Below are 24006 nucleotides of genomic sequence, written 5' to 3'. Positions count from 1 at the left end.
TTTCATGTACTAGTTACTTGGAATCAGTTAGCCCATGTGGATCTGGCTGCATGGGTTGAAAATGTGCCTCCAATTCCCCCTGGCAGCAACAGGACGTGATGACATGCAGTCACTCTCAGGGAGATGGCATGGCGAGTGCGGAAGCTGCTGGACCCAGGGGGACAATCATAATTTCCCCCTTACACACTTTCTGAGATCAATGACATATTTTTATGCCCATCGCTTCCGGGGGGAATTCCAGAACTCTTTAAATCCATGCAGCAGGAGTTAGCATACATTAGCTGCTCCTAGTAGCTAAAATCTGTAAAGGAAGAAAGGAGAGGCAGCGCTTCGACCACATCTTAAATTTCCCTTTGCAGGGAAGGATACACACACAATCCATGTGGATTTTTAAGGGTTTTCCTTTAAAAACCTGCACAGAAACCAGGTAGGACTGATTTGACTGGTAAATACAAAAGGGACATAAACCCAACTAAGGCTGTTCTTAGTAATAATTCTACATCTGCCATTGGTCTTCAGAGCTTGTTAAGGCTGCTCATTAGATCATCCTTCAGAACAGATCCTCACAACAAGAATGGATTGAGAAGTACCGTAGAAATACTGCATTTTAAACTTAACTTTTCTCTTCTTCAAGGGATTCCAAGGAAAAATCTATGATTTCGCTGAGCTCTGCCAGAGACAGTTCCTTGCCTTTTTTGGGCCTGGCATTTAAACTTGAGGTAGGTCAAGTTTAAACTTTCTACAAAACTTTCTAACTAAGGACAACTGAGCTGAAACTTGTTGGGACAGAGCTGCTAGGGGCCGTTTGCTCCACACCTCAGCATGTGTGTTGCGCTGATTCCCTCTGCTTCTCCTAAAGTTTTGTCTCCCTCAATTGACTGGCTGCTGTTTTCTGCCGCTTGCAGGCTGGGCGTTTTGGGCAGCTCACCTATGTGCGCGTTTATCAGGGGATGCTGAAGAAAGGCGATTCCATCTACAATACCAGGACTGGGAAGAAGGTTCGGGTGCCAAGACTGGTCCGCATGCATGCAGACACGATGGAGGTGAATATTGAGGCAAAACCCAGTCTGTGAGGCATTTTATTCCACTTCAATCCCTTTCCATTCAGTGAAGAAGATGTAAACAAAGGCAGGGGTTCCCGAACTGTGACTCTTGGGCGAGTTTCAGTCAGGTGGTTCCTATCACGTCTGCATTGATCTTTAAATTGTATTTGTTCTTTTATTTCTTATGTTGTATTCTGTTGTGTAATGATTCAGATTCTATGGGATGCAAAGTGTAATGCAAGAAAATGCAATATAAGAAATAAAAGAAGCAATAGAAATACTTCTGCAAAGCATACCGCAGCAAGCACAGCATATTACTGTCGCTGCAACAAGTAGAATAGTCATCAAGTCATTCGCCAAGGCCACCTGCAATTTTCAAGTGGTCCATGAGGAAAAAAGGGTTTGGGAACCACTTCGCTACGGCATTCTTTATATGCAATCTGGGTCAAAGAGAAGGCATTTCTAGTTAAAGGTGTTTCAGTTCCTTGCCTGTGTGGTGGGATTTTATTTGCAGATAAATGCTGCTCCTAAAATTTGTTTCCTCTCCAAAAACATCTATATGTTGATACCCTGCTTGACTGTACAGCGCAATACTGTTGCCATCTCCTCCCTCAGTTTCGCCCTTGATCCTGAGGACACCTCTCTGTAGCTGCTTTCTCCCATGTGAATTGAGAAGTAGTATGAACACCAGCATTTCATGCCTTATGTAGTGTAGGCAGACAGGATGTAGAAGATGGAGAGATGGAGATACAGCTGTTGCTGTTCAGTGTCATCAAGAGCCCTTTTAAAGTTTCTGTTCCCACGGGGGAAGAAGAGGTTAAAGATCCCTTTGCCTGAGTCTCGGCTACCATGGGAGGGTGTAGCGAGAGCCCTTGCCAGCCAGCCTTCGCTGCTCCATTCAATACGTGGCCCTCTTTTGGAAAAAACCAAACAGCTGCTGACCAAAGCTGCAAGCTCAGGAAGGCTTCTATAGCAGGCACGTCCAACGTCCAAGAGACTGCAATCTACTCCCTCTATCAATAAACTGGCAGTGATCTACCCATTGGGTTGACCAGAGTTGTTGAGCTTGTTTTGGGGAGGAATCACCAGAGCTGTTGATCTTCTTGGGGGGAGGGTTCATCAAAGTTGTCGAGCTTTTTCTGGGGGGGGGGGGGCGATAGACCACAGACACCCCATAACTGCTCCCCTATTTTATCCACCCCTTGCCCTGAGAACCCCTTTTCTTCGCAAATGAAAAATCGAAACATTCCCATGATGTTGTAAAATGTCTGCCTGGGGAATCCCAAGTCGATTTATTCACACCCAGTTAGCTTTTAAGCATCACGACCCTATAAAAACAGCTGGAAGTGGATGTCAGCATTGCTGCCCACTGATCTTTCAACAGTAAGGCCAAAATGGGCCATTCTTCAATTATTCTTAAGGGCTAAATTTGTCTCCAAGTTCATCTTAGTACAGTCTCAAAAGTTGCCTTTCAAGTTGATAGTAAAAATGCTTTTAGTGAAATGGCTTTTGTTATATTGGCAATCAGTCGCCCCATCCTCTCTGGGAGCCACTCGTTCCTGATCCTAGTTCCTGATCCTCTTCCTCATCTTTCTCTGGTTACTACTGTCTTGACATGTTGGCTAATCTAGCAGAAAAAAATGTGATTATCTAACTCCTGACAGGTAGCTTTACCAGTCAGCGTGAATCAGACTTTGCTGCTTAGCAGTGAGTTTTCAGGATCAGCATGGCATGATCCCATTTTACTGCCCCAGACAACAAATGGGCAGTGGCATTGTACACCAATTGCAGCTTTGGGGCTGTCTTCAAGCGAAGCCCTACGTAGTGTTCATTGCAGTAGTCCAGTTAGGAGCTTATCAAAAACCTAGACTATGGTAGTGATGGCTATAATTTGTCAGCCAGCTGGAACAAGGGCATAGGTACTCCTTGCCACTGAAACACTGAGAGCCTCTAGTGGCAGCTTGGAATCTAGGAGAACCCTGTTATAATCAGGGGTAGACTATGCATGCATGTCTTACCACTGCTGTAGAATGGTTGCACTCTTGCCCAATACCATAAAAAGCACCTAAAATGCTAATTTTTTGTTTTGTTTCTGCTAGGATGTGGAAGAAGTTTATGCAGGAGACATCTGTGCATTATTCGGCATCGACTGTGCTAGTGGGGATACATTTTCAGAAAAATGTAACACTGACCTTTCCATGGTAAGTTCCTCCTCTGAATTGAACTGTGTGTTCTTTTTATATTTCTTAAAATCTCAATTCAGATGTTATTCCTTAATCTAAATATCCTCTGTACTAAAGAAACTTTCACTTTTTTAAAAAAATGTTTTATTTTGAGTCTGCTTTTACAGCTATTACAATTATTTTTTTAAAAAATACCTACAAGTATAATCAGTTTATGCTAACGTCAGTTGTGCATTCTGTTGAAATGAATGAGCATGATCAGAAATGTATCATCCAGCCCTTCTATGAAGAGTACAGCACAATACAGATGTAGCAATCTCAGTTTATTAAGATAAGTGCTATGCCCACTCCTGCTTCCTTCTCTCCTCCCTTCTCTTAAATGCCATAATGAAAAAATTCTGATTTATCCATAACATCTAAACAGGGAAACTGTCGTTTAATTTCTGACTACAAACTAGGATCTGATCCCTTATTACAAAACTTTTGTTTTAACAAACCCCATAAATTTCAAGTCCTAAAAAGAAAGAGGAAGGCTGCCTGTGGGTTTGAGTGTTAAAAGTAAAGATAATTATCTGGAAAGATAATTTTCAAGTGTTTTTATATTAACAAATGCTTCTTTGGTTTCTCTCTTGTGTTCCTTTTCATAGGAATCTATTCATGTCCCTGATCCTGTCATTTCAGTGGCAATGAAGCCATCAAACAAGGTAGGCATCGGAAGTCCAAACGAGGGTGAATAGTAAAAGTTTTCTTTAATCTGTAAGGAATGTTGTGATCTGATTTTTCTTGGAGGAAAACTGTAAAGTTTCTGTTGCATTTGGTTCTTGTGTTCAGGAGAAGCTGATCCTTTGGTGTGGCGGTTCTCCTGCTGCAGAGTTCCAATAGGCTTGATGCCCTGGCAATTTTGTGTGATCAATCCTAGTTGGGTATTTGCCGTATTTTTCGCTCTATAGGACGCACTTTGTTTTAGAGGGGGAGAATAAGAAAAAAATAAATCTCCCCCTCTCTGCTCAGCGCCCCTTCAGCGAAGTAGCAGGAGAAATGGAGCCCCTTCCATTTCTCATCCCGCTTGGCTGAAGGGGCGCTGCGCAGTTCTCCCTCTGCTGAAGCCAGGAGAGTCTTGCTTCAGACTATCCCTGAAGCCTTCGCAGCGTGAGTTCCCGCTGCACTCCGGAGGCTTCAGGTTCCTTTCGCTGAAGCCAGGAGAGTCTTGCTCTCCCGGCTTCAGCGAAAACAATGCGAAGCCTCCGGAGCGCGGAGGGAGCGCTCCCTCGCGCGCTTCGGAGGCGTTGCGTTGCTATCGCTGAAGCCAAGGAGTCTGCATTCACTCCATAGGACGCACACACATTTCCCTTTAATTTTTGGAGGGGGAAAAGTGCGTCCTATAGAGCGAAAAATACAGTACTTGTCAATGCAGTACTGAGTGGAGCAGTCTCAGGTTTGTGATGCTCTGAAGCCAACACGTTCCATTGATACCCTACAGTTTATAGAAACCATCTAGCTCCATTTTGTAATGGGATTTTGTCCTGTAACCCCAGCACTTTTGACTATCTTGTTATACTCAGTGATGCGAAAGACATTAATTTACCCTTGTTTTATTTCCCCGCCCCCTCTAGAATGACTTGGATAAGTTTTCAAAAGGCATTAACCGCTTCACGAGGGAAGACCCCACTTTCAGAGTTCATTTTGACAGCGAGAGCAAAGAGACCATTGTTTCAGGAATGGGAGAACTGCACCTGGAAATCTATGCACAGGTGATTGTTACAAGATTGCACTGGTCAAGTGTGCTACCGAGTCTCACTTGGCAAAAGTATTTATTTAATTCAGCATTTATAGTTTAAGTGTGCTCCCCAGCTTCATATCAGGCTATGTATAAATTATACAGTGCCGGTTGTAATTCTTCAGCTGGGTCTGTGCTAGCAATTTTTTTGTGATTCTTGCTCATGAAGTATATATAGAAGGTCAGAAATTTTGCATATGTACAGGATGTGGACCAAAAAAGTACTCAAAAAACCCCAAATCTGCTCTGGGTGGGTGGACTTCTATCTGGTCCAGATATAAGAAGCTCTAATTAACTAGAGAGATACTACAGATGGACATTTTCCCAGTGATTGTAGGTAGCATTCGGGAATAATTAGGTGAGATCATGCTAAGCGCTACCCATTTGGCAACACATTTTAATCAGTTTTTTGTTTTTTTTTTGGTGCTGTTTCTACCTAGAGAATGGAAAGAGAATATGGTTGTCCTTGTGAGACCGGGAAGCCTAAAGTAGCATTCAGAGAGAGCATTGTGGCAACTGTACCGTAAGTGTTCACTCTGGCATGTGAGAGGCACCACACCGAGGCCAGGAATTAATTTGCATTGGTCCTTATACATGTAGGGGTTTCTGAACCTGCGTAGGCCTATTTTATAGCCCTTCCTCTAGCTGTACAAAGCTGTTTTAAAGACATCTGAACAACCTCTAATACAGTGGTACCTTGGATCTCGAACTTAATACGTTTTGGGAGTCCGTTCAACTCCCGAAACGTTCGAAAACCAAGTGCTTCCTGCACTCAATTGGAAGCCGCGTCGGACATTTGGCTTCCGAAAAACGTCCGCAAACCAGAACACTTACTTCCAGGTTTGCGGTGTTTGGGAGCCAATTTGTTTGACAACTAAGCTGTTCGGGAACCAAGGTGCCACTGTAGTAGGGTCAAGGCTGTGGCCACTAATCCTGTGCCGCACGTTTTGGCTGACGGCTATTCCGTGTGACTTTAACTCCATGCTGCGGGTTCCATAAAACTTGCATGTGCCAGGGAATAATCTCCTGTGGATTACAAAAAAGAAAAAGCCCAAATGTTAGAACAGCCAGGGTATTAAGAGAAACCAAGGAGCAGCATTGTTATCTCTGCATATCTGGAAAATCACGTTCTTTTCCTATCTAGTAACTTCGGGCCAGGTCACATTTCGTTCCTCCTCCTCTTTCCAACTCTGGAGTTCTTAATAAAGTGCAGTGACTCTCATAGAGCAAGGCAATCAAGAATGTGGATGGCAGGAAAAGGAGAGAATTGTTTCAATGAAAGATTGCCAGGTAGTTCCTCCACATCCTACTGTTTCATGCAGTGTTGTTTCAAGGCTGACTTTTCAAACCTGTAATATTGGCGTGCTCTCTGCCTAATTCATGCACATAGGGAACCATGCAACCAGAAGTGTTCAATAGACAGCAGCCTCACTAGGCCACCATCTACAAATTTTGTTCTCACGATACTTGGGAATAAGGTTTATATCAGAGGTTGGCAACCTTATCTGAGGATGAGCCGGAGCGTGTGTACATACGCACTCTTCCAGGTCAGAGGAGCACCCGTGCGCATGCGCACAGGCGCAATCAACTTGGAAGTCAGTCCCTGCGCCGCGCTGGTAAGAGCCTGTGGCAGGGGTCACCATGGGCCGGTTAGACAAGCCTTGTGGGCTGCTACCGGCCCATGGGCCTTAGGTTGCTGACCCCTGGTTTATATCTTCCTGTGGGCTTCCTTTGTACCTCTGGTTTGGTGTTGCATTCTTATATAACCATTCTGGTTCCTGCACCTTAATCTAAATGAGAGAAGCTGGGGTGGGTAGGAGGGGGAGACACAAGCTCTCTGCAATACAAGGCATCTGTAGTACATAAGAGGTGTCACTAGATGAAAAGCGATTCATTGCACTGTGATTTGTGTGCAGGTATGTATGATTGCAATATGGTGGATCAACAAGTTTACATATCTGATGTCAGATCGGCTAAGCTTTGCCTTCCTGTGTAGCATGCGCTTTTGCATAGTTGGGGGATCTAGAGTGATTTGCTGAATAGGCACCCACCCACGAGATGGACATTTTGTGGGCATTTTGTTCACTCCTGTTCTCTGCTTATGGCACAGTTGGGGTTAATCTGGCAGGGGTCACGGTTTGAATCCAAAGCCTTCCTCTGACAGAAGGAGCCTTCTAATGACAGAACCTCTCGGTGGAATTTCTGCTTGCTATATTGAACAATCTCCCCTCTTCTCCCCACTGTGTGCTGTTTTGAGGGTTCTGACTGCCTAGAGCTGGTTTTTCTTGGAGTGCTCAGCTAGTAAAGTTAGGAAAATGCAACTAAAGAAACAGGGTGCTTCAAGTTAGGATATAGTCAGGGCTGTGTGTGTTTGTGTCCTCTGCACGTTAAATAAATAAATGCATACTGTAATCTAGGTAAGTAGGGTTGGTTAATCGGCTAGGGTGGAGGTAGACACAGCCTAGCCTTATCCTCTGCCTTTAGTGGAAGGCTGGCTTGTAGAATTCGGGAAGTGAAGCTTTCATGGTAGGAGTGAACTGATGCTAATTACTGCAGATCAGATTGCTGGTGAATAGAAACCTGTATCAGTGGGACAAAAGTTGCAACCTTAACAGGCAACGCAAATTCTGCACCATGCATTCTGTGACCCGTATAGTTTATGAACATTTGCTTTAAAAAAATCTCATTTGGTGGAATCCTGCACTTTTGCAAAGTCTGCTTATAGAATTGTAGAGTGGGAAAGGACCCCAAGGGCCATCTAGTCCAAAAATCCCCTGCAAACCCCTTTGCCCAATGGGTCTATTCCTTACCTCTGGAAATCTAACTTCTGAGAGTGCAGCAGGCACTGACAACACCCTTCCAGTCTTATATTTGTGGCCAGAAGTATCTTGAGCTTGAGTCTGTGTGTGCATTTGTGTTTTAAATGAATACAGATTCTGAGAAAGGTAAATCCTGTTGCTCCATATCATGGGTCTTAGTCCTGGTTCTGAAGCAGTGCCGAGACCTGTGCCTAACCATGAAGGTTGGCAGTGCCTTGCTTTTCAGACTGTCTTTATCCCTTGCTCTGCTGTACTCTGCAGACTGCACAGGAGGCTCTTAGGAAAGCCTAGGGATACCCAATGCCGTGACCTCCCAGGTATTGTTCATCTACAAGTGCCATCATCCATAGGAGTTGGGAGTCCCATGTTAAATGCAGGGCCCTCCATTGGCTATCCTGGTACAAGCCTGTGAACAGCTTTAGGGCCCTTGAGTTGCTCTTTCCTGTCCTACCAGCCTGATACTGTAGTGATCACTGTTTCAGGATTGCTTTTTTCAGGAAAGGTCCTCTTCTCTCCCCCTGCCCCTTCCTTTATTTGCTTTACAATTCTGTTACTTACCTGGGAGACAATATCATGGATCAGAACCACATAGGAAAATTCCAGGTAATCATCACTCCTTTTCTGTAACCAACAAAAGAGGGGAGGAAACATACCCTGACTTTAGTAAGTACGGCTGCCACCCATGTATAGCTAACCACTTTCAAATGTTGTTCAGTGAGCGTGGAAACACTGAAGAACTTGAACTACCAGGAGGGAACTAGGTTTCCTTCCTTGCTTCCCTTTAACATCCAGAAGGCAAAGACCCATCATTTAAAACCCTGCCGTTCCTTAATTCTGAAAAGGGAGTCTATTCTTATAAGAAGGAATGCTCTCATTTCCATAAACAATTTAATGGGTTTAGAACTGACTCATTGCTTGTTTTTGTCTTAGTATTAAATCACTATGGAGACTCTGTGCGCTTCTGGGTTCTTGTGACCTGACATCCTTTAGGGCTTGGTCAGGAGAACTGAACAGAAGAGTTTCCCTTTAAAGATGAAGTAAAATTGGGGGGGGGGGGAAATTCTGTGGTTTTACATATCAGGATATAGTAACAGCAGGCCTTAAAATTAGGTAAATACAACTTCAGAGGAACAACCACACTTGACATATTATATTACACCATGTCCTGATTTATTTAACAAAAATTAAGCCAAAATGGAGAAGCAGGGTATAAATTATTCTTATTCTTATTATTAAGAATATGTCAGGCTTTCTTAGGCAAGTATACACTGAGAATCCCATGTTAATCTCCACTTTGTGACTTCCTTCAAAAAATACTTCAACTTTGCACTCCACTGTGAACTCTTCTTCCCATAGGACAACTTGTCAGACTCCCCTCTTTGATCCATTCGCTTACCACTTGCTTGACACTTTGCACTTTTGCCATTTTGTACCAAGTGTCTTCTGTCGAATTCTGCCATATTACGTAACCACAGGCAACCCAGGCTAAGTGCCGAACTGGCTTCATTTCTTCAGAGACATTTCCGAAATTGTCTGGCAACAGAAACAAATAGCTTGAATCGAACTGGGAAAGTATTAAGCAAGTATAGTTTTTTTTAAAAAAAAGTAATTCCTAGACACAAATTGCATTTTTTGCCACCACCCCCCCCCCAAAAAAAAGGTCATTGAAGGTATCTCAACTTTGCACAATCTGAATACTCCACCTTTCATCCAGAACTTGGATTTCTGTTTGGCAACCAGTGGCAGGAAAAAAGGCAGAGCTATGTTTGGGAATATAGCACGGGTGACGCTGTGGGTAAAACCTCAGCACCTAGGACTTGCCGATCGCATGGTCGGCGGTTCGAATCCCCGCGGCGGGGTGCGCTCCCGTTGCTCGGTCCCAGTGCCTGCCAACCTAGCAGTTTGAAAGCACCCCCGGGTGCAAGTAGATAAATAGGGACCGCTTACCAGCGGGAAGGTAAACGGCGTTCCGTGTGCTGCGCTGGCTCGCCAGATGCAGCTTGTCACGCTGGCCACGTGACCCGGAAGTGTCTGCGGACAGCGCTGGCTCCCAGCCTATAGAGTGAGATGAGCGCACAACCCTAGAGTCTGTCAAGACTGGCCCATACGGGCAGGGGTACCTTTACCTTTTACCTATGTTTGGGAATAACAGGACCGTGTGAGTTGGCCCATCCTGACTAGGAACCATGGGCAAGGGACTCATAGCTGCAGAAGGCATGCATACATTTGTTGGAAATACAGGCATACCTCGGGTTCCAGACGCTTCAGGTTGCATTTTTTGGGGTTACGGACCTGCCGAAACCCGGAAGTACCGGAACGGGTTACTTCCAGGTTTCAGCGGTCGTGCATGCACAGAAGCGCTAAATCGCGCTTTGCACATGCGCAGAAACACCAAATCGCAACCCACACGTGCGCAGATGTGCCGCTGCAGGTTGCTAACATGCATCCCACACGGATCACAATCGCAACCCGAGCGTCCACTGTATGTGGGTACCGCAAACCTGTTTCTGTATTTGTGGCTATAGAGATACTACACCTGCTTTACTGAAAATGAAAGCGGTGGCTCTCCAAATTCTGCTCCAGAGATCTGTTGCACACACTAAATGTACTATAACACGGCTCCGTGTAGTTTGCTACTTGTTGCAGACACATTCCAGTCTCTGGCTGATCAGCTTGCTTGACCATCTCAAGTCACCTATTTACATGGCAACGAGTTGTATTTTTGAGTACTTTATTTGTAATCTGATACAGTAGCTGAATTCCACAAGTGGTCATTCTGCGTTTACATTAAAGACCAACTAAGCTAGTTCTTGGTATGAGCTTTCGTGTGCATGCACACTTCTTCAGATACACTGAAACAGAAGTTGCCAGATCCTTCTATATAGTGAGAAGGTGGGGAGGGGTATTACTCAGAAGGGTGGTGGGAATGGGAGATTGGCAGATAGCTGAGATGAGCCTGTTGACGACTCTTAACGACTGTAATAGGTCTTACAGGAAAGACCTTCATCTTCTCACCCCTTGCCTTTTCCTGTAAGACCTATTAGAGTCGTTAAGAGTCGTCAACAGGGTCATCTCAGCTATCTGCCAATCTCCCATTCCCACCACCCTTCTGAGTAATACCCCTCCCCATCTTCTCACTATATAGAAGGATCTGGCAACTTCTGTTTCAGTGTATCTGAAGAAGTGTGCATGCACACGAAAGCTCATACCAAGAACTAACTTAGTTGGTCTTTAAGGTGCTACTGGAAGGAATTTTTTTATTTTGACTATGGCAGACCAACACGGCTACCTATCTGTAACTGTGTTTACATTGTTTAAGATCTAGTTGCAGTTGCTTTAAAGCAGGGGCAGCCAATGTAGGAACTTCAGCTGGTCTACCAAGACTTTCTGTCTTGGCCCTTTGCTGCTTTCATCCTAAGTGGGACTGGAGTAAAGAACTGGTCTTTGAGCTCCATATTCTTTGCCTGTAGCTTAACTAAAGAAAAGCTGTGGGACATGTATTCAAGCACCCACTCCCTCCTAACAGCACAAGTGGCAACCCAAATGGAGCCACTGAGAAACGAAGAAAACAACAGCATGCTCAGGGAACAAAAAACCCTTTTCAAAAGGGAGCAAAAAATCACAGTGGCCTAATGTCTGAGCATACTCCATACGTAATGTTGAAAGGGAAAAAAGGGAGTAGAGGAAACGGCTGGATGGAATCCAAAACAGAAGCCTGCCTGTTAGAAGGGAGGAGACGCTGCAACATTTTGTTGCAGGCAACATTTACCAATTATTTCAAAACCTTAAGTTCAACACTGACACCTCATTCATAAAGGTAATTTCAAGTTTCATTTTTTAAAAAATTTTTAACCTGGAAGATTTTGTGCCTCTAATAGGTCTGGCAGGTTCTTGAGTCTGTTGTAAAACTTGTTGTCTGCTTCCTCTGTATTTGTCCCGAACTCCCCTTCCACTGTATAATGCACTTCGGGAGCAACATGTGGGTCGCCGTGATGATACAGGATTTCAGCGGTGCAGTTCACAGGACTGCCCTGCTGGAGAAATAATCGGATAAGTTTAAAAAACTTTATTGGAAGGAGCTTGCTATTCTAATGATAAACACATTTTGCTTCGCCCTTGTTTACCAATATCACCTAACCAAAATAGCCATCATTACTATTAGAATATCCATATCCTTCTCTTACCTAAATCCTTGCTCAGAATAATTGTATATTGCTCTCTATTCAAGAGAAGTGTTATGTCTATTATCTCTCTTCTCCTTTTCTTCAGTTGCTCTGCTATTGAACATTGCACCTCCCCCTGTTGTGGAATCATCCTATAATGCAGGGGTAGGGAACTTCAGGCCTAGATCTTTCTGTTTTTCCATCAGAACTCTCCTTGGGCAACACCTCTCATCTTGCTTACCCCCCCCCCAGAAATGTGTTTTTGCCTGGCTCAAATGTGTCTTTGAACTCTCATAATGCCTCTTGATTGTCTGAACAGAGAGGGGTGTGTGTGAGTTTGTGTTGGAACTTGCCTAATGTACAGGGGTAAAATTTGCATTCATTGCTCCACCCACTTTTGCATGTGGCCCTCAGAAGGTTGCCCAGGAGGGATTGCGGCCCTTGGGGCGAAAAAGGTTCCCCACTCCCGCTGTGATGGGTGATTTGAGCTGCAGTGTGCTGTCTGCTCCTTGGTGATGTGAACTGTTATGCGAAAACAGCAGGAGCATTTGTTTAGATATTCCATCAGAGGGTAACAGATCCATTAGCAAGATGTGGTTTTGTGTCAATGCAACCCCATTACTTCAAGGGGCATATATGAAAATGGTGGGTGGGGTGTCCAAGGTCAGGTACCAATTTTTTTAAGGGTTAAAATAAACTCTGTTTGAAATTTTACATTCTAGAAGCAACAAATGCTTTTGCTACAAATAAGTGGCTTGCATGCAGTTCCTTATTGTAATGTGGTCGTGGGGCTCCCATGTTGGCAGGGTGGTCTTTAAGGTCCCTTCCAAGTCTGTACATCACTTGATTTCTTACCCCTTTGAAGACTGATGTGACAAATGAGGTTCTGTTTGTAATGGCTGATTCATACATGCAGAGTGATGACTATGAATCTCTAAACCAGCAATAGTCTCAGATTTTCATTTTGAGGTGATAACCCAAAGTTCTGCCAGGAACCTGTCCCGCTTTTTCTTGCGTGTTGCATGTAAGTTTTAGACTCCTGGCAGCATCTTGATAAATGAATTTAGGATCAGGGTGCCCAGGGGGCTATTGAAACCAGCCTAAGAATGTGGTGTTGTCGACTTGTCCTAGAACCAGCCCTCTGCTTTTTGAAGTGGTTTCCAGGTAGTTTATGGCTGGAGAAATCTCATTCAGGAATCATACAGGCTGTGATACAGTCTACTCTGTACCCTCTTGAGGTTTGCCATAAATGAATCCCAACTAACAACAAGCAAAGGAGCAGGACTTACTTTCTGAAGTTCTTCTTCCATTGCAAACTTCAGGCGATATTTGTGCCCAACACCTGGAATTTCCTGAGGTACAAAGAGAGTACATGTTGTTTATCTTACTTCGACTTCTGAGGACTTTCCAGGGACCCTAACAATATGAGGGTATTCTTTATGTATTCAGTATCCGTATCAAAAACGTTAACCTATTGTGGAAGGTATTTTTTTAAAGGCCAAGCATGTTTAAATCCCATTGATCTCAGTAGGTAAGCTTAACACTCCCTTGTTGAAATCAGCGAGGTGTAAAAATATGCTTAACTTTAGCTAGTGTCCAGTGTTTAAAAGCAGTGTCCAGCTGCCTCGAAGTACCCCATTATTTAGAACATTTGCTGAGATGAAAGGTGGATAAAAAGCATCATTATACTTTGGAACGGATGTAACATGCTTAGGACATGTTGAGAATTCTTGTATTGCAGTTAAGCGTCCAAAAGACACTTCTGGGTTATTTTCTACCAGCTTCGATTTGGGGTGGGGTTCTGCAGGTGTGTGCCTGTTTCAGAAAGGTTAACACCCTTATTTGTGGACAGCAAACAGTTGCCAGGATCAACCAGGCTTTCTATTTGTTTTTACTGCAACTGGTTCTGCGGCTTATCCCTATAATTCAGCAGTGATAGATTCTACCTCCCTCCGCCCATGGGAGAGACTGGCATTAGAAGGAAGCCTGAAACAAGAAGGGTTAAGGCAACGAGTTTACTCCGCCTTGAATAGGCGAGATAACTCTGTGGACTTCGTTTTTTACCGATCGATGGGGCAGGTGGTTTGCCGCTGCTGGACCACGTGGCGCACAAAGGGAGGAGAAAGCTATAGCAACAGCTGTTGTCGTTGCCGATCATGGCGATCGCTTGGGGCGCAGCCCCTGGTCTCTTTGTGTGCCTTGTTGAAAAGAAAGTGTCGCTTCTCGCGGGCCAGGATGAGCCCCGCTCTCCTGGATTAAAAAGTAGCAGAGATGGGGAAGAGGGTGTTGTGCGCGCGCTTGCTACCTCTGCAGTGATTGGCGTCTTCAGCCTCGAACCCTTTTAGGAATCCAGCTTTGCAGAGAAGTTGCTCAGAGGAGGAGAAAGCAGCGGAGACTCTGCAAGCGCCTTTTTATTTAGGCGCCCCCAGATGCTTTGCAGATGGACTTGCAAGCAGGTCCCGCCACGTTAAGCGGGCCTTTCTTCCAAATTAAATCTGGGGAGCGCGACTTTTGCTGCAGCGAAACCAAGGAAGAGCCCTGCGGTAGCATTTAGGGTGCCATAAGTCTTGCTGGGGGCGTTTTGGTTTTTTTTTTTTGTTTCCCAGGGAAGCGTGCGCGCCGGAAAGCAGCGCCTCCGCGCCCGCGCCTTCCCATCCCCGGCCCCGCTTACCTCTCGGCTGGCTTGGCGCACTTCCCGCACGCTGAAGATCTTGCTGGGGCTGCCGTGCTGGTAGTTGATGTAGTTCTCGACCACGCCGGCGGCTCGCGTGGCCGGGTAGTGCGACGGGGGGATCTCCATGGGGCCGGCTCCGGGGCGCGCGGAGGCTCGCTCGGAGAGGCCTCGGCGACGCTCGCTCCTCCCTGGCGGAGCGGGAAGAGGGGCCCGGCGGCGGGGCTGGGCCTCGGCCTGGGCGGTGGCTGCAGCAGCCGCCGCCGCGCACAATGGGGTTTCTTGCGCCGCCGGCGGGAGAGAACCAGGAAGCGGCGGCGGCGGCAGCAGCAGGAGGAGGAGGAGGAAGAGGGCGAGCCGAGCGGGGGCTGCTGGGGCGCAGAGGCGCAACATCTGCGCGCCCGGGCTCCCCATCTGGGCCGGGGGTGGATCTTGCGCGGCGAAGCTACAAGGAAGAGAGTCGAGATGGGGGCGCTTGGAAACGAACCATTAGGTCAAAATTCCAAAGATCCGTGTATATATTGGGCCGCTCAGGGCAAACAGGACGACCCGTGCATGTTTACTTGGGAGTTCATGGGATTCCCGGGACCGCAGCCAAGGGATTTTGGCAGAGGTCGAGAATGACGTCTGAATAAAACCCCGCTGAAATCAAGAGGAATCGTTCGTAATTGCGCAGCTTCAAAAACGCGATGCTTCCCAGGGAGCAAGTAGCTGCGTTTAGGACTGGGATGAAGGTGGTTTACTTCGGCAAAAGCTTGCAACCTGCTTCTTCCGATGCCGTATGGAGCATCACCATCCCTTTTTGTGCCTCTAGATGGCTTGCCGTTTGGAATATGAACTCGGCAGCCGAAGTGTTCTGAAATGAGAAATATCCATAGAGTTTAGGGCAGCTGTGGGGTGAGAGGCTTAAAAAGCACACAAACTAGGTTTATTAATCTTTGTAAAAATATAAAAGGAACGCACTGCTTCAGCCCTGTAAAAAGTTAATTACAAAGGAAGCTAGAGAACCAGTATAAGTAAAATAATGATATTAAGTAACAGACTGTAATACAGTGGTACCTCGGGTTACATACGCTTCAGGTTACAGACTTTGCTAACCCAGAAATAGTACCTCGGGTTAAGAACTTTGCTTCAGGATGAGAACAGAAATCGTGCTCCGGTGGTGCAGTAGCAGCAGCAGGAGGCCCCATCAGCTAAAGTGGTGCTTCAGGTTATGAACAGTTTCAGGTTAATAACAGACCTCCGGAACGAATTAAGTACTTAACCCGAGGTACCACAGTACCGGAAAGTTTATTTCTCTATTCCTATCATGAAAGGCTTTACAAAACTAAATAAATACATCACACACCACTGTAGTTTGAAAGAGCATGAACTTTGGGCTTTGTTTTTTCCTTTTTTGGGGCGGAAGAGGACATTGCTGCCAAATTGCTACAGTGATAAAGTCCTGGATTTCTGCTGTGTTTCCTATAAAGGGCTGCTGTTGTTACTACTGGAAGCAGAAAAGTTTGTGGTGTCAAAAATAACCAGCAAATGCAGTCTGCACACAAAGGAACTAGTCCAGTACTTTCTGTATTTGTTTTTTATATACAATGGTACCTTGGGTTGCAAACGCTTCGGGTTACAAACTCCGCTAACCCGGAAGCAGTTTCTCCGAGTTGCGAACTTTGCCCCAGGATGAGAACAGAAATTGTGCGCTGGCGGCATGGCAGCAGCGGAAGGCCCCATTAGCGAAAGCTCGCCTCAGGCTAAGAACGGTTTTGGGTTAAGAACGGACCTCCAGAACGAGTTAAGTTTGTAGCCCGAGGGACCACTGTATATGGGTCAGGCCACCCCACCCCACCCCATAGAGTTCTTTGAGCAGCTCAGAAAATCATACAAATATGCAACAATACAATTAAAAAATTCTGGAAAGTTAAATGCAGCATTATCATCTCATTTTCAACAGTGAACAGATGCTGATGCTGATTAGCAAGCATTTTTGTTTAAGCTTTGCTGTGCAATCCTAACCATGTCTATTCAGAAATAAATCCCATTTACTTCAACAGGGCTTATTCCCAGATAAATGGGGTTAGGATTGTAGCTCTACTAGGACATAATGGAGATGGTCTGGCAGCACCACTCAGGGCTCATAGAAAATGCACTCCTCTTTCTCTCTCACACAGGAGGGAGCGATGCTGATAGCAAGAGGGTGCCTGCTAAAATATGTGCATGCCTCATCGGAAACAACCACAAATAAGGTTTTCTTCCCACAGCTATTCTTTATTTCAGGATGAAGTCTGCATAAATTAGCATAAGTTAATACTCATTTGACTAATCAACTAAGGTGCAAAATAAAGCGCACTTCAGCCAAAACACAGCCTCATTTGCAGTAACAGCAGAGCGGGAGAGGGCTCTCAGTCCCAGCCGCTTGGATGTTCCAGAGGTCAGATAGGGCTTCGAAAAAAGCGCCAATCATATCAGCTGGAAAATAGCTTGTGTCCCCTTCACTTGATGCCAAGAAAGGGATACCAGTGTGGTGCAGTGGTTAAGAGCGGTGGACTTGTAATCTGGTGAACCGGGTTCGATTCCCTGCTCCGCCACATGCAGCTGCTGGGTGACCTTGGGCTAGTCACACTTCTCTGAAGCCTCTCAGCCCCACTCACCTCACAGAGTGTTTGTTGTGGGGGAGGAAGGGAAAGGAGAATATTAGCCGCTTTGAGACTGCTTTGGGTAGTGATAAAGCGGGATATCAAATCTAAACCACTTTCTTCTTCTTCTTCTTCTTCTTCTTCTTCTTCTTCTTCTTCTTCTTCTTCCTTTCATATCTTTGGCTATCACCTGCAGCAGCAAAGTGTTCTGGGCTCAGTGGCGTAGCGTGGGTTCTCAGCACCCGGGGCAAGGCAAGTAATTTGCGCCCCCTAACCCGTGGATTTTAGCACTCGAGTCTCTTCCGCGCCCCCCAGATGTTGCGCCAGGTGCAGCAGGCCCCCCTGCACCCCCCACGCTACGCCACTGCTCCCACCACAAGTCTTCAGGACAGCCTTCCGAAGGCTGGCGCGGGGAGAAGGTCTCTCCGCCCCACCGCCAGCCTTCGGAGGAGGTCCGAGGACAGTGGGGTTCCTGCTTCCTCGAGGAGGGCCGGCCAAACGCGCCCCCCCCAAATGTTGCGCCCGGTGCGGCCGGCACCCCTGGCACCCCCCACGCTACGCCACTGTCTGGGCTGGCCTTCCTCTCAAGACTTTTCTAAAATGCAGCGGAACTTGGAGACTGAGCATTCGACTGGCCCAGAGAGTAATTTAGCATCCTGTCCCAATAAGATGCATGTTCCTGTGCCAAATCAGAGTGCAGAGTGACTGATTTTAGACAGGCTGAGTCACCATGGCAGCTTAAGGCCCTTTGCTTTGAAGAGCAGAGACATGTGGACTGGCCACTCATTCTCCACGCCAATTCCAACTTGTGCTAGGTATCGAACGGGGGAAATGTCAGTATGAGCAGGACTCTTGCATGGAGCCTCCCAGTTGCTGCTTCCATAACTAGAGAGGCTCCAAAAATACCACCATGGAAATGGTCTGGTTGTAGAGGGAGGAGGAATCTTTCTCAGCCCAAGGTCTACACTCCCTTCTGGGTCAGCCTTCCAGGGGGGGTCACATGTCAGTGCGGGCAAAATAATGAATATGAATTTTGCTATCGTACAGTATGCTAGTTTCGATATACACTTGCAGACCTGATCTTTCCGCCTTTGAGGCAGGCAAGCAAGAAGCATTACCAGAGTTCAAGGACACATTTCAGCCAGGCACAAACGCTCAAGGGAGGTATGAAGCAAGGCCAATGGGGAGTGTTTTGGAGGAGAGACAGGTCTGGGGTTTCTCATCCCTGCTGTAAAAGCTTGTTTGGGTTGTGGTTCTTCCATACAGTCCTCTACAAGAGATTATATGGTGACGGGGAAGTTCTGGCTATTTGTTAGGTGGGACCCAGGTGAGAACGTTGTGTGTTTGCCTGTAGATCTAAAGACCAGGATTTGAGCTATGCATGTGTGCTGAGCAAAATGATTAGGCATTGCTTCCCTTCCTTTCTTTTTACTGAGTTCATGTCTTTTCACAGGTTCGACTTCACTCACAAAAGGCAGTCTGGTGGAGCAGGCCAGTATGGCAAAGTGATAGGCTATTTAGAGCCTCTGGACGAAGAAGACTACACCAAGGTGGAATTCGTTGACAAGACGGTCGGAACGAATATCCCAAAGCAGTTTGTGCCAGCCATTGAAAAGGTGAGGTCTGCCTCACCCCACTCCCCAGTCAATGCAGTTTTGACAGGATCCCAAGCTGGCGATGGGCATCTTCTCAAGAAACAGGTTGGCTATGAAGCCAAATTAGATCCAAGCAGGAAAATGGTAAAAACAAGACACAAGGGAATGAAAACAAGAATTCAAAAGTACACACACAGGCACCCCCACACCAGAAAATCTTGCTAGGTAATAAAAGTGCAGAGAAAGACCACTCCTATGCATTAAAGATATGTTCTTATTCTTAATGCATAGGTGATTGCAAACTAGTCTGGTTGACACTGGATTTCTAGTACCTCTTGCTTGGGCCTTCAAGGAGACGGCAAGCTCCTTTGGTTCTGCCTCCTGCTTGCATCTCTGTGGAAAACATGCTTTAAATGCCCTCGGGCCCTTTGACTGTCTTTCCTAAGTGCATTCCCTAAATAGGCTGGTCCATTGCATTCTGCTTAGCTTTTGCCATCACCGTATAATAAATGCCTGCAGTTCATCCATGTTGACTTGCTCTTGTGAAAGTGGTGAGGGAGGCAGAGAGGTATTCTTTCTTTTGCAAACAAGAGAGACTGTATCTTCTACCTTTTGGTAAGGTTACTGTTTCATTTTTGTTTTTAAAAAGGTGATGGTTCTGGTAAGATACCCTTCAAATCTGTTTCATATCCTACTTCTATAAGCTGAAATTTGGAGCAGGGTTCTAGGTGAGCTAAGAGACCCTGGTTTTGAGCTAGCATTGTAGGTACAGAGGCTGTTTGTGGGTGATTATGTATGCAGGTCAACTGAGAGAAAGTGGATGTGGAATTGGTTTGGGTAGTGAGTGAGTGGAATCTTATTTTATGGGTTTCTGATGTTTTGTCTTTTTATATGCAGCATTTAATTTTTATTAAGTTCCTCTTGTAGTCTTTTTTAAAAAAAATGAATGTGGTATATAAGGACTGAAATAACTAATTAGAAATTAACCATAGTAAATGTTGGTATACCTGTAATGCTAGTTCATCAATCACTTTGGTTTCGAGTTTGCTCTGTGCAGGAGGGAGAGAAGGGGGAGGGAGTGTGTTTTCTGGGCTGTCCCTTGAGTTGGAAACCATTTTTTGCAGATAACTATTAACATACCAGCTTTGTTGCTCCTTTTCCTTTCAAGTCGGGCATGGTCATTTTGGCTGCAAAGGCCTACTTGTCTACACTTTTCCTCCAGCCACCTGCATGTCAAAGGACTTGCCACCGTTTGAACTGAAGTCGCTAACGCTGAGGCCATTCTTTTATAGGGGTTCCTTGAGGCGTGCGAAAAAGGCCCTTTGACGGCTCACAAGGTTTCTGGGATACGGTTTGTCTTAGAGGACGGTGCGAGTCACATGGTGGACTCCAACGAAATCGCTTTCATCCGAGCTGGTGAAGGAGCCTTGAAACAAGGTACTGCTTTAGAGATGGGGCGCTTCCAACCTTAACCACATAGCTATTCTTTATTTCCATTTCCCCCCTGCAGTTTATCCGGAATAGTTTTGTGAATAGTGCAGCTGCTGCTATGAAGTTCGCCACTTTTGTGTCTAGCTCTGGTGTTTTCTGCATCAACTTTAAGCTTATTTTCCTCCTTTCATTTTAAAGCTGTCCACTTCTGCCCAATTTACACCTCTTCTCTCTGAGGAAGCTCATTGATCTGTATATGCATACCTGCATACTTCATGTTTTCTCCCATGTTGTTTCTCATTTCGGGAACACCTTTTCCTTCTCCCTGTTTGGCCTCACCGTTGCTATTAAGGTCAAATGCTATTAAAGTCTCCATCGCATCACCTTCTTTTCCTTGCCATAGTTAATGCCAATGCTTCCTGCTGCTACTCTTTCCCGTGATAATGTGTGTCCGTCTGCTAACTCAAGATAATATATGTATGGAATAAAGCATTTGCAATAATCAGTTTATTGGACTTCAATGTTCCACCAGACTTATTGCTGTCTTTTCACTTACTCCTCTGCGGTATACTTAGACTATAGGTCTCCTGAACACCAAACACATTTCATCTCTGTTCTGTTCAGCACTTAGTTGTGTTATTAGCACTAAATACATTTCATTTTTTAATTAAATTTGTATACTGCCCTTCATTTGAAAATCACAGAGCGGTTCATTACGAATGAATACATGAAAGACAGCTTTTTGTTCAAAACTGAGACCTGGCTATTAGATACTGTATTGGAAACAAATGCAACCCTGATATTAACTTGTATCTGTGTGCAATATTTTTTCTTGGACATATACAAATTACCTGGCATTCTGTATCCACCAGTGGAGATAGCCCAGGGATTTGTCACTGATGAATTTGTCCCTGTTGTCTTCTGATCCCATCGTGCATTTGTCAGGGATTATGTTGCCTCTGAAGATGGATGTTCTGTGTATATAATATGGCTAATAGTCGTGCATTTTGATAAGCAGTTAATTAAACCAGTTTTTTTCTTAATTGATTTACTCAGTTCCTTTGGTCTGTTTAGGTGACTCCGAAAACTTTGCAAAAGTAATCCTTGCTGCACTCAATACCAACACTCATTCTATTATTATTAGGTTATATATTTTGACATGCCCAAGCAGTTCTGCTGCTTGCAGATGTTTAATGTCTCTGTGTGCATTTATCTGTTGCTTTTTCATTTCAAAATAATGGGGGAAATGTATAGATAAAAATTAAGAAATGACATACGAAGGTAAGTGTTCTAACATATTTTCTTTTGGATCCAGCTTTGGAAAATGCAACCATGTGTATTCTCGAACCCATTATGTCTGTGGAAGTTGTGGCACCCAACGAATTCCAAGGGGAAGTGATTGCTGGAGTCAATCGCCGCCATGGCATCATCACAGGGCAGGACGGTGCTGAAGGCTATTTCACTCTCTACGCTAATGTAGGTGCTGTTGAGCTTGCTCAACTATTCTTGCTTTACAACTGAATTGAGAGGAACCTAACCATATTTTTGAAAGCACTGCTTAGGACTCAGAACTAGGAGGATTTGCCCAGAGGCCTCTTTGTTGCTGCTGTGCAAATCTCTGCAACTGTCTTTCCTCTGTCATCAGTGCTCCCAGGTGCAGAGGAGGAGGAAAACAGGCACCCTGGGGACACACCAGAGGCAGATAAGGATAGGCTTTGGATGCAGCCCTGGAATGGGGAGGAAAAAACTGCCTGGAGCTGGCAAACCCCTTTCCTCCCTAACTCTCCTTTCCACCCAACTGGCTAGCCCATAACACAATATATTAAGAATTCCTCTCTGCTCAGTTAATGTTTATCTGTTGGGTGAGCTATAATCAGTGTCATGGTTCTTTATGGTAAAATAAAATGAAAAAAATCCAAATTTTGTTAACCACTTCAGACACAAATCAGTTTATTAAATGGATAGTGACTTTTGGAGCCCTTTCATGCTTGTGTCCTAGTTAATTTCAGCCAGTTTCTCGTGGTATTTGAATGAGTTTCTCACTACTTCCAAACAAAAAAAAACCCTGTGGCTTAATTCCTCCCCCCTCCCCCCTTAACTAGCCAGGATATGACTTTATATCTTACATAGTAAGCTAAGATAAAGGCTCACCATTTCCCATTCCAAATGGGAATGGGATTAAAAGTAATGTGGTTAAAAGTAAACTGGGTTATCAGTGCTAAAACTAGCATGCAGAGAGAGAGAGGTTAGCGGGGAACTTGTGGATCCAGTGCCCATTCTCAGCTTAATAAAGCAGCATTTATTAAGCAGAGTCATTTACTTTTGAACTCGCCCTGTGCAAAGTATACATGTGTGTACTTAGCCTACTGTGTTTCCCAAACTCTGGGTTTGTAATTCCGAGGAACGTGCTTGGAGTGATAGAGATGATCGAAATTGGGTTTAGTTAGCCCTAGTCTAGCGCCTTGTTATTGCAGCAGTCAACCCGCAGCTCAGACTAGCAGAGGGAGCAGAGTTTCATTCATGGGACCTCTGAATGTGGCTTGGATGCAGTGTAGATTTCCTTAAATATGAAATAATCTCCTTCCCACCAAAATCCGTATCACATGCATTCTCCATTTGCCATCAGGTGCCGTTGAATAATATGTTTGGATATTCTAACGAACTGAGGTCGTGCACAGAGGTAAGTGAATATATAATTTCTGAGCTTATTTTTTAGAACAAACAAACAAAACAAAACATCTCTCTCTTGCAGAAAGCATTGTTGGCTGACGTTTACTGTTTCTGGTGGTGTAGCCACATCCCTACTGCAGCGCACTAAAGGTCCTTTGCGAGGATGGCGCTGCAGCCTTGGGCTACAGTGTTTGGCTGAGTTTTCTTAGCGTCACAGAGCACCAAGACAAGCAGCTCTAGAGAACAAGGGGTAGACTAAGCAGGTGCCTGAAGGCGGAAGGCAAAGAATGTCTGGGAAAGCAATTCTGAGAAAGGAGGAGAAGAGGAAGAGACCAACGGAATCAAGAGAGGGGAAGGAAAATGGTGGAAGCAGCGGGAGAAAATGTGAAGGAAGGAAAGGTGCAGTGGGAAAGAAGCACAGAGGAAAGGGTGGTCTGAAGCGCTCATGCTGTAGGCTTGGAATAAACCCCCAGATGTTAGATTGCAGCTGCATATCAAGAAACTGACAATTTTTGTGACACATGATAGGAGTAAGCCAACCACTACCTATGTTACATTTTCTGGTCCAGAGGCTTTCTTAATCCATTATAATTAGCAACCACCCCCCCCCCCATGTGTTCAATCCTTATCCCTGTTAACATAAGGTTACCAGATTTTTTTCCAATGAATCCAGGGACACTTTTCAACTTCAATGGATTTTGTATGGGGACTGATTTGTAAATCCGGGGACTGTCCCCGGGAAACGGGGACACCTGGTAACCTTATGTTAACATTGTCCTGCATGTTTATCTTCCTGGTTTTAACCTGAGATGCTCTGAAGCTGACAATGCCCTCGCTGCCTTTTATCGCCAGTGAGTAAATACGTACTGATCAGCGCTGGTTTGTAAGCTCAGGCGCTTGCTCAAGAGGCAGTCAACGGTTGCCGTGCCACTTCTGCATTTACGGTGTTTGGTTTCACGTGTTACATGGAAACGATGCCACGTTTTGCGTGATGCATTGAGTTAAGAATTTGTTTAATTTGTCCGTA

At 45.2% G+C, this 24006-nt stretch overlaps 2 protein-coding genes across 2 annotated transcripts in view; one reads left to right on the top strand and one right to left on the bottom strand.

Annotated features, from left to right (window-relative positions):
- GFM1 (G elongation factor mitochondrial 1) overlaps positions 1 to 24006 on the top strand; it is a 38787-nt gene that overhangs the window by 14390 nt on the left and 391 nt on the right. The window contains exons 8-17 of the mRNA XM_082224141.1: positions 635 to 719; positions 906 to 1043; positions 3143 to 3244; positions 3874 to 3930; positions 4840 to 4977; positions 5444 to 5526; positions 18737 to 18899; positions 20171 to 20315; positions 21625 to 21785; positions 22936 to 22989. Coding sequence (XP_082080267.1) covers positions 635 to 719; positions 906 to 1043; positions 3143 to 3244; positions 3874 to 3930; positions 4840 to 4977; positions 5444 to 5526; positions 18737 to 18899; positions 20171 to 20315; positions 21625 to 21785; positions 22936 to 22989 — 1126 coding nt within the window. The remainder of the gene's footprint in view (positions 1 to 634; positions 720 to 905; positions 1044 to 3142; positions 3245 to 3873; positions 3931 to 4839; positions 4978 to 5443; positions 5527 to 18736; positions 18900 to 20170; positions 20316 to 21624; positions 21786 to 22935; positions 22990 to 24006) is intronic.
- On the bottom strand, positions 5021 to 15347 carry LOC309533257 (latexin-like). The gene is made up of 6 exons (XM_082224603.1): positions 14657 to 15347; positions 13275 to 13337; positions 11676 to 11853; positions 9219 to 9355; positions 8381 to 8443; positions 5021 to 6029 (listed from the first exon to the last, which is right to left on the bottom strand). The coding sequence occupies exons 1-6, from the start codon at positions 15068 to 15070 to the stop codon at positions 5931 to 5933; spliced, it is 954 nt and encodes a 317-aa protein (XP_082080729.1). The 5' UTR covers positions 15071 to 15347; the 3' UTR covers positions 5021 to 5930.

This window comes from Podarcis vaucheri (assembly GCF_965113315.1).
Source record: "Podarcis vaucheri genome assembly, chromosome: 5".
Taxonomy (NCBI): Eukaryota; Metazoa; Chordata; class Lepidosauria; order Squamata; family Lacertidae; genus Podarcis; species Podarcis vaucheri.
This window is presented reverse-complemented; position numbering and strand designations above follow the sequence as displayed.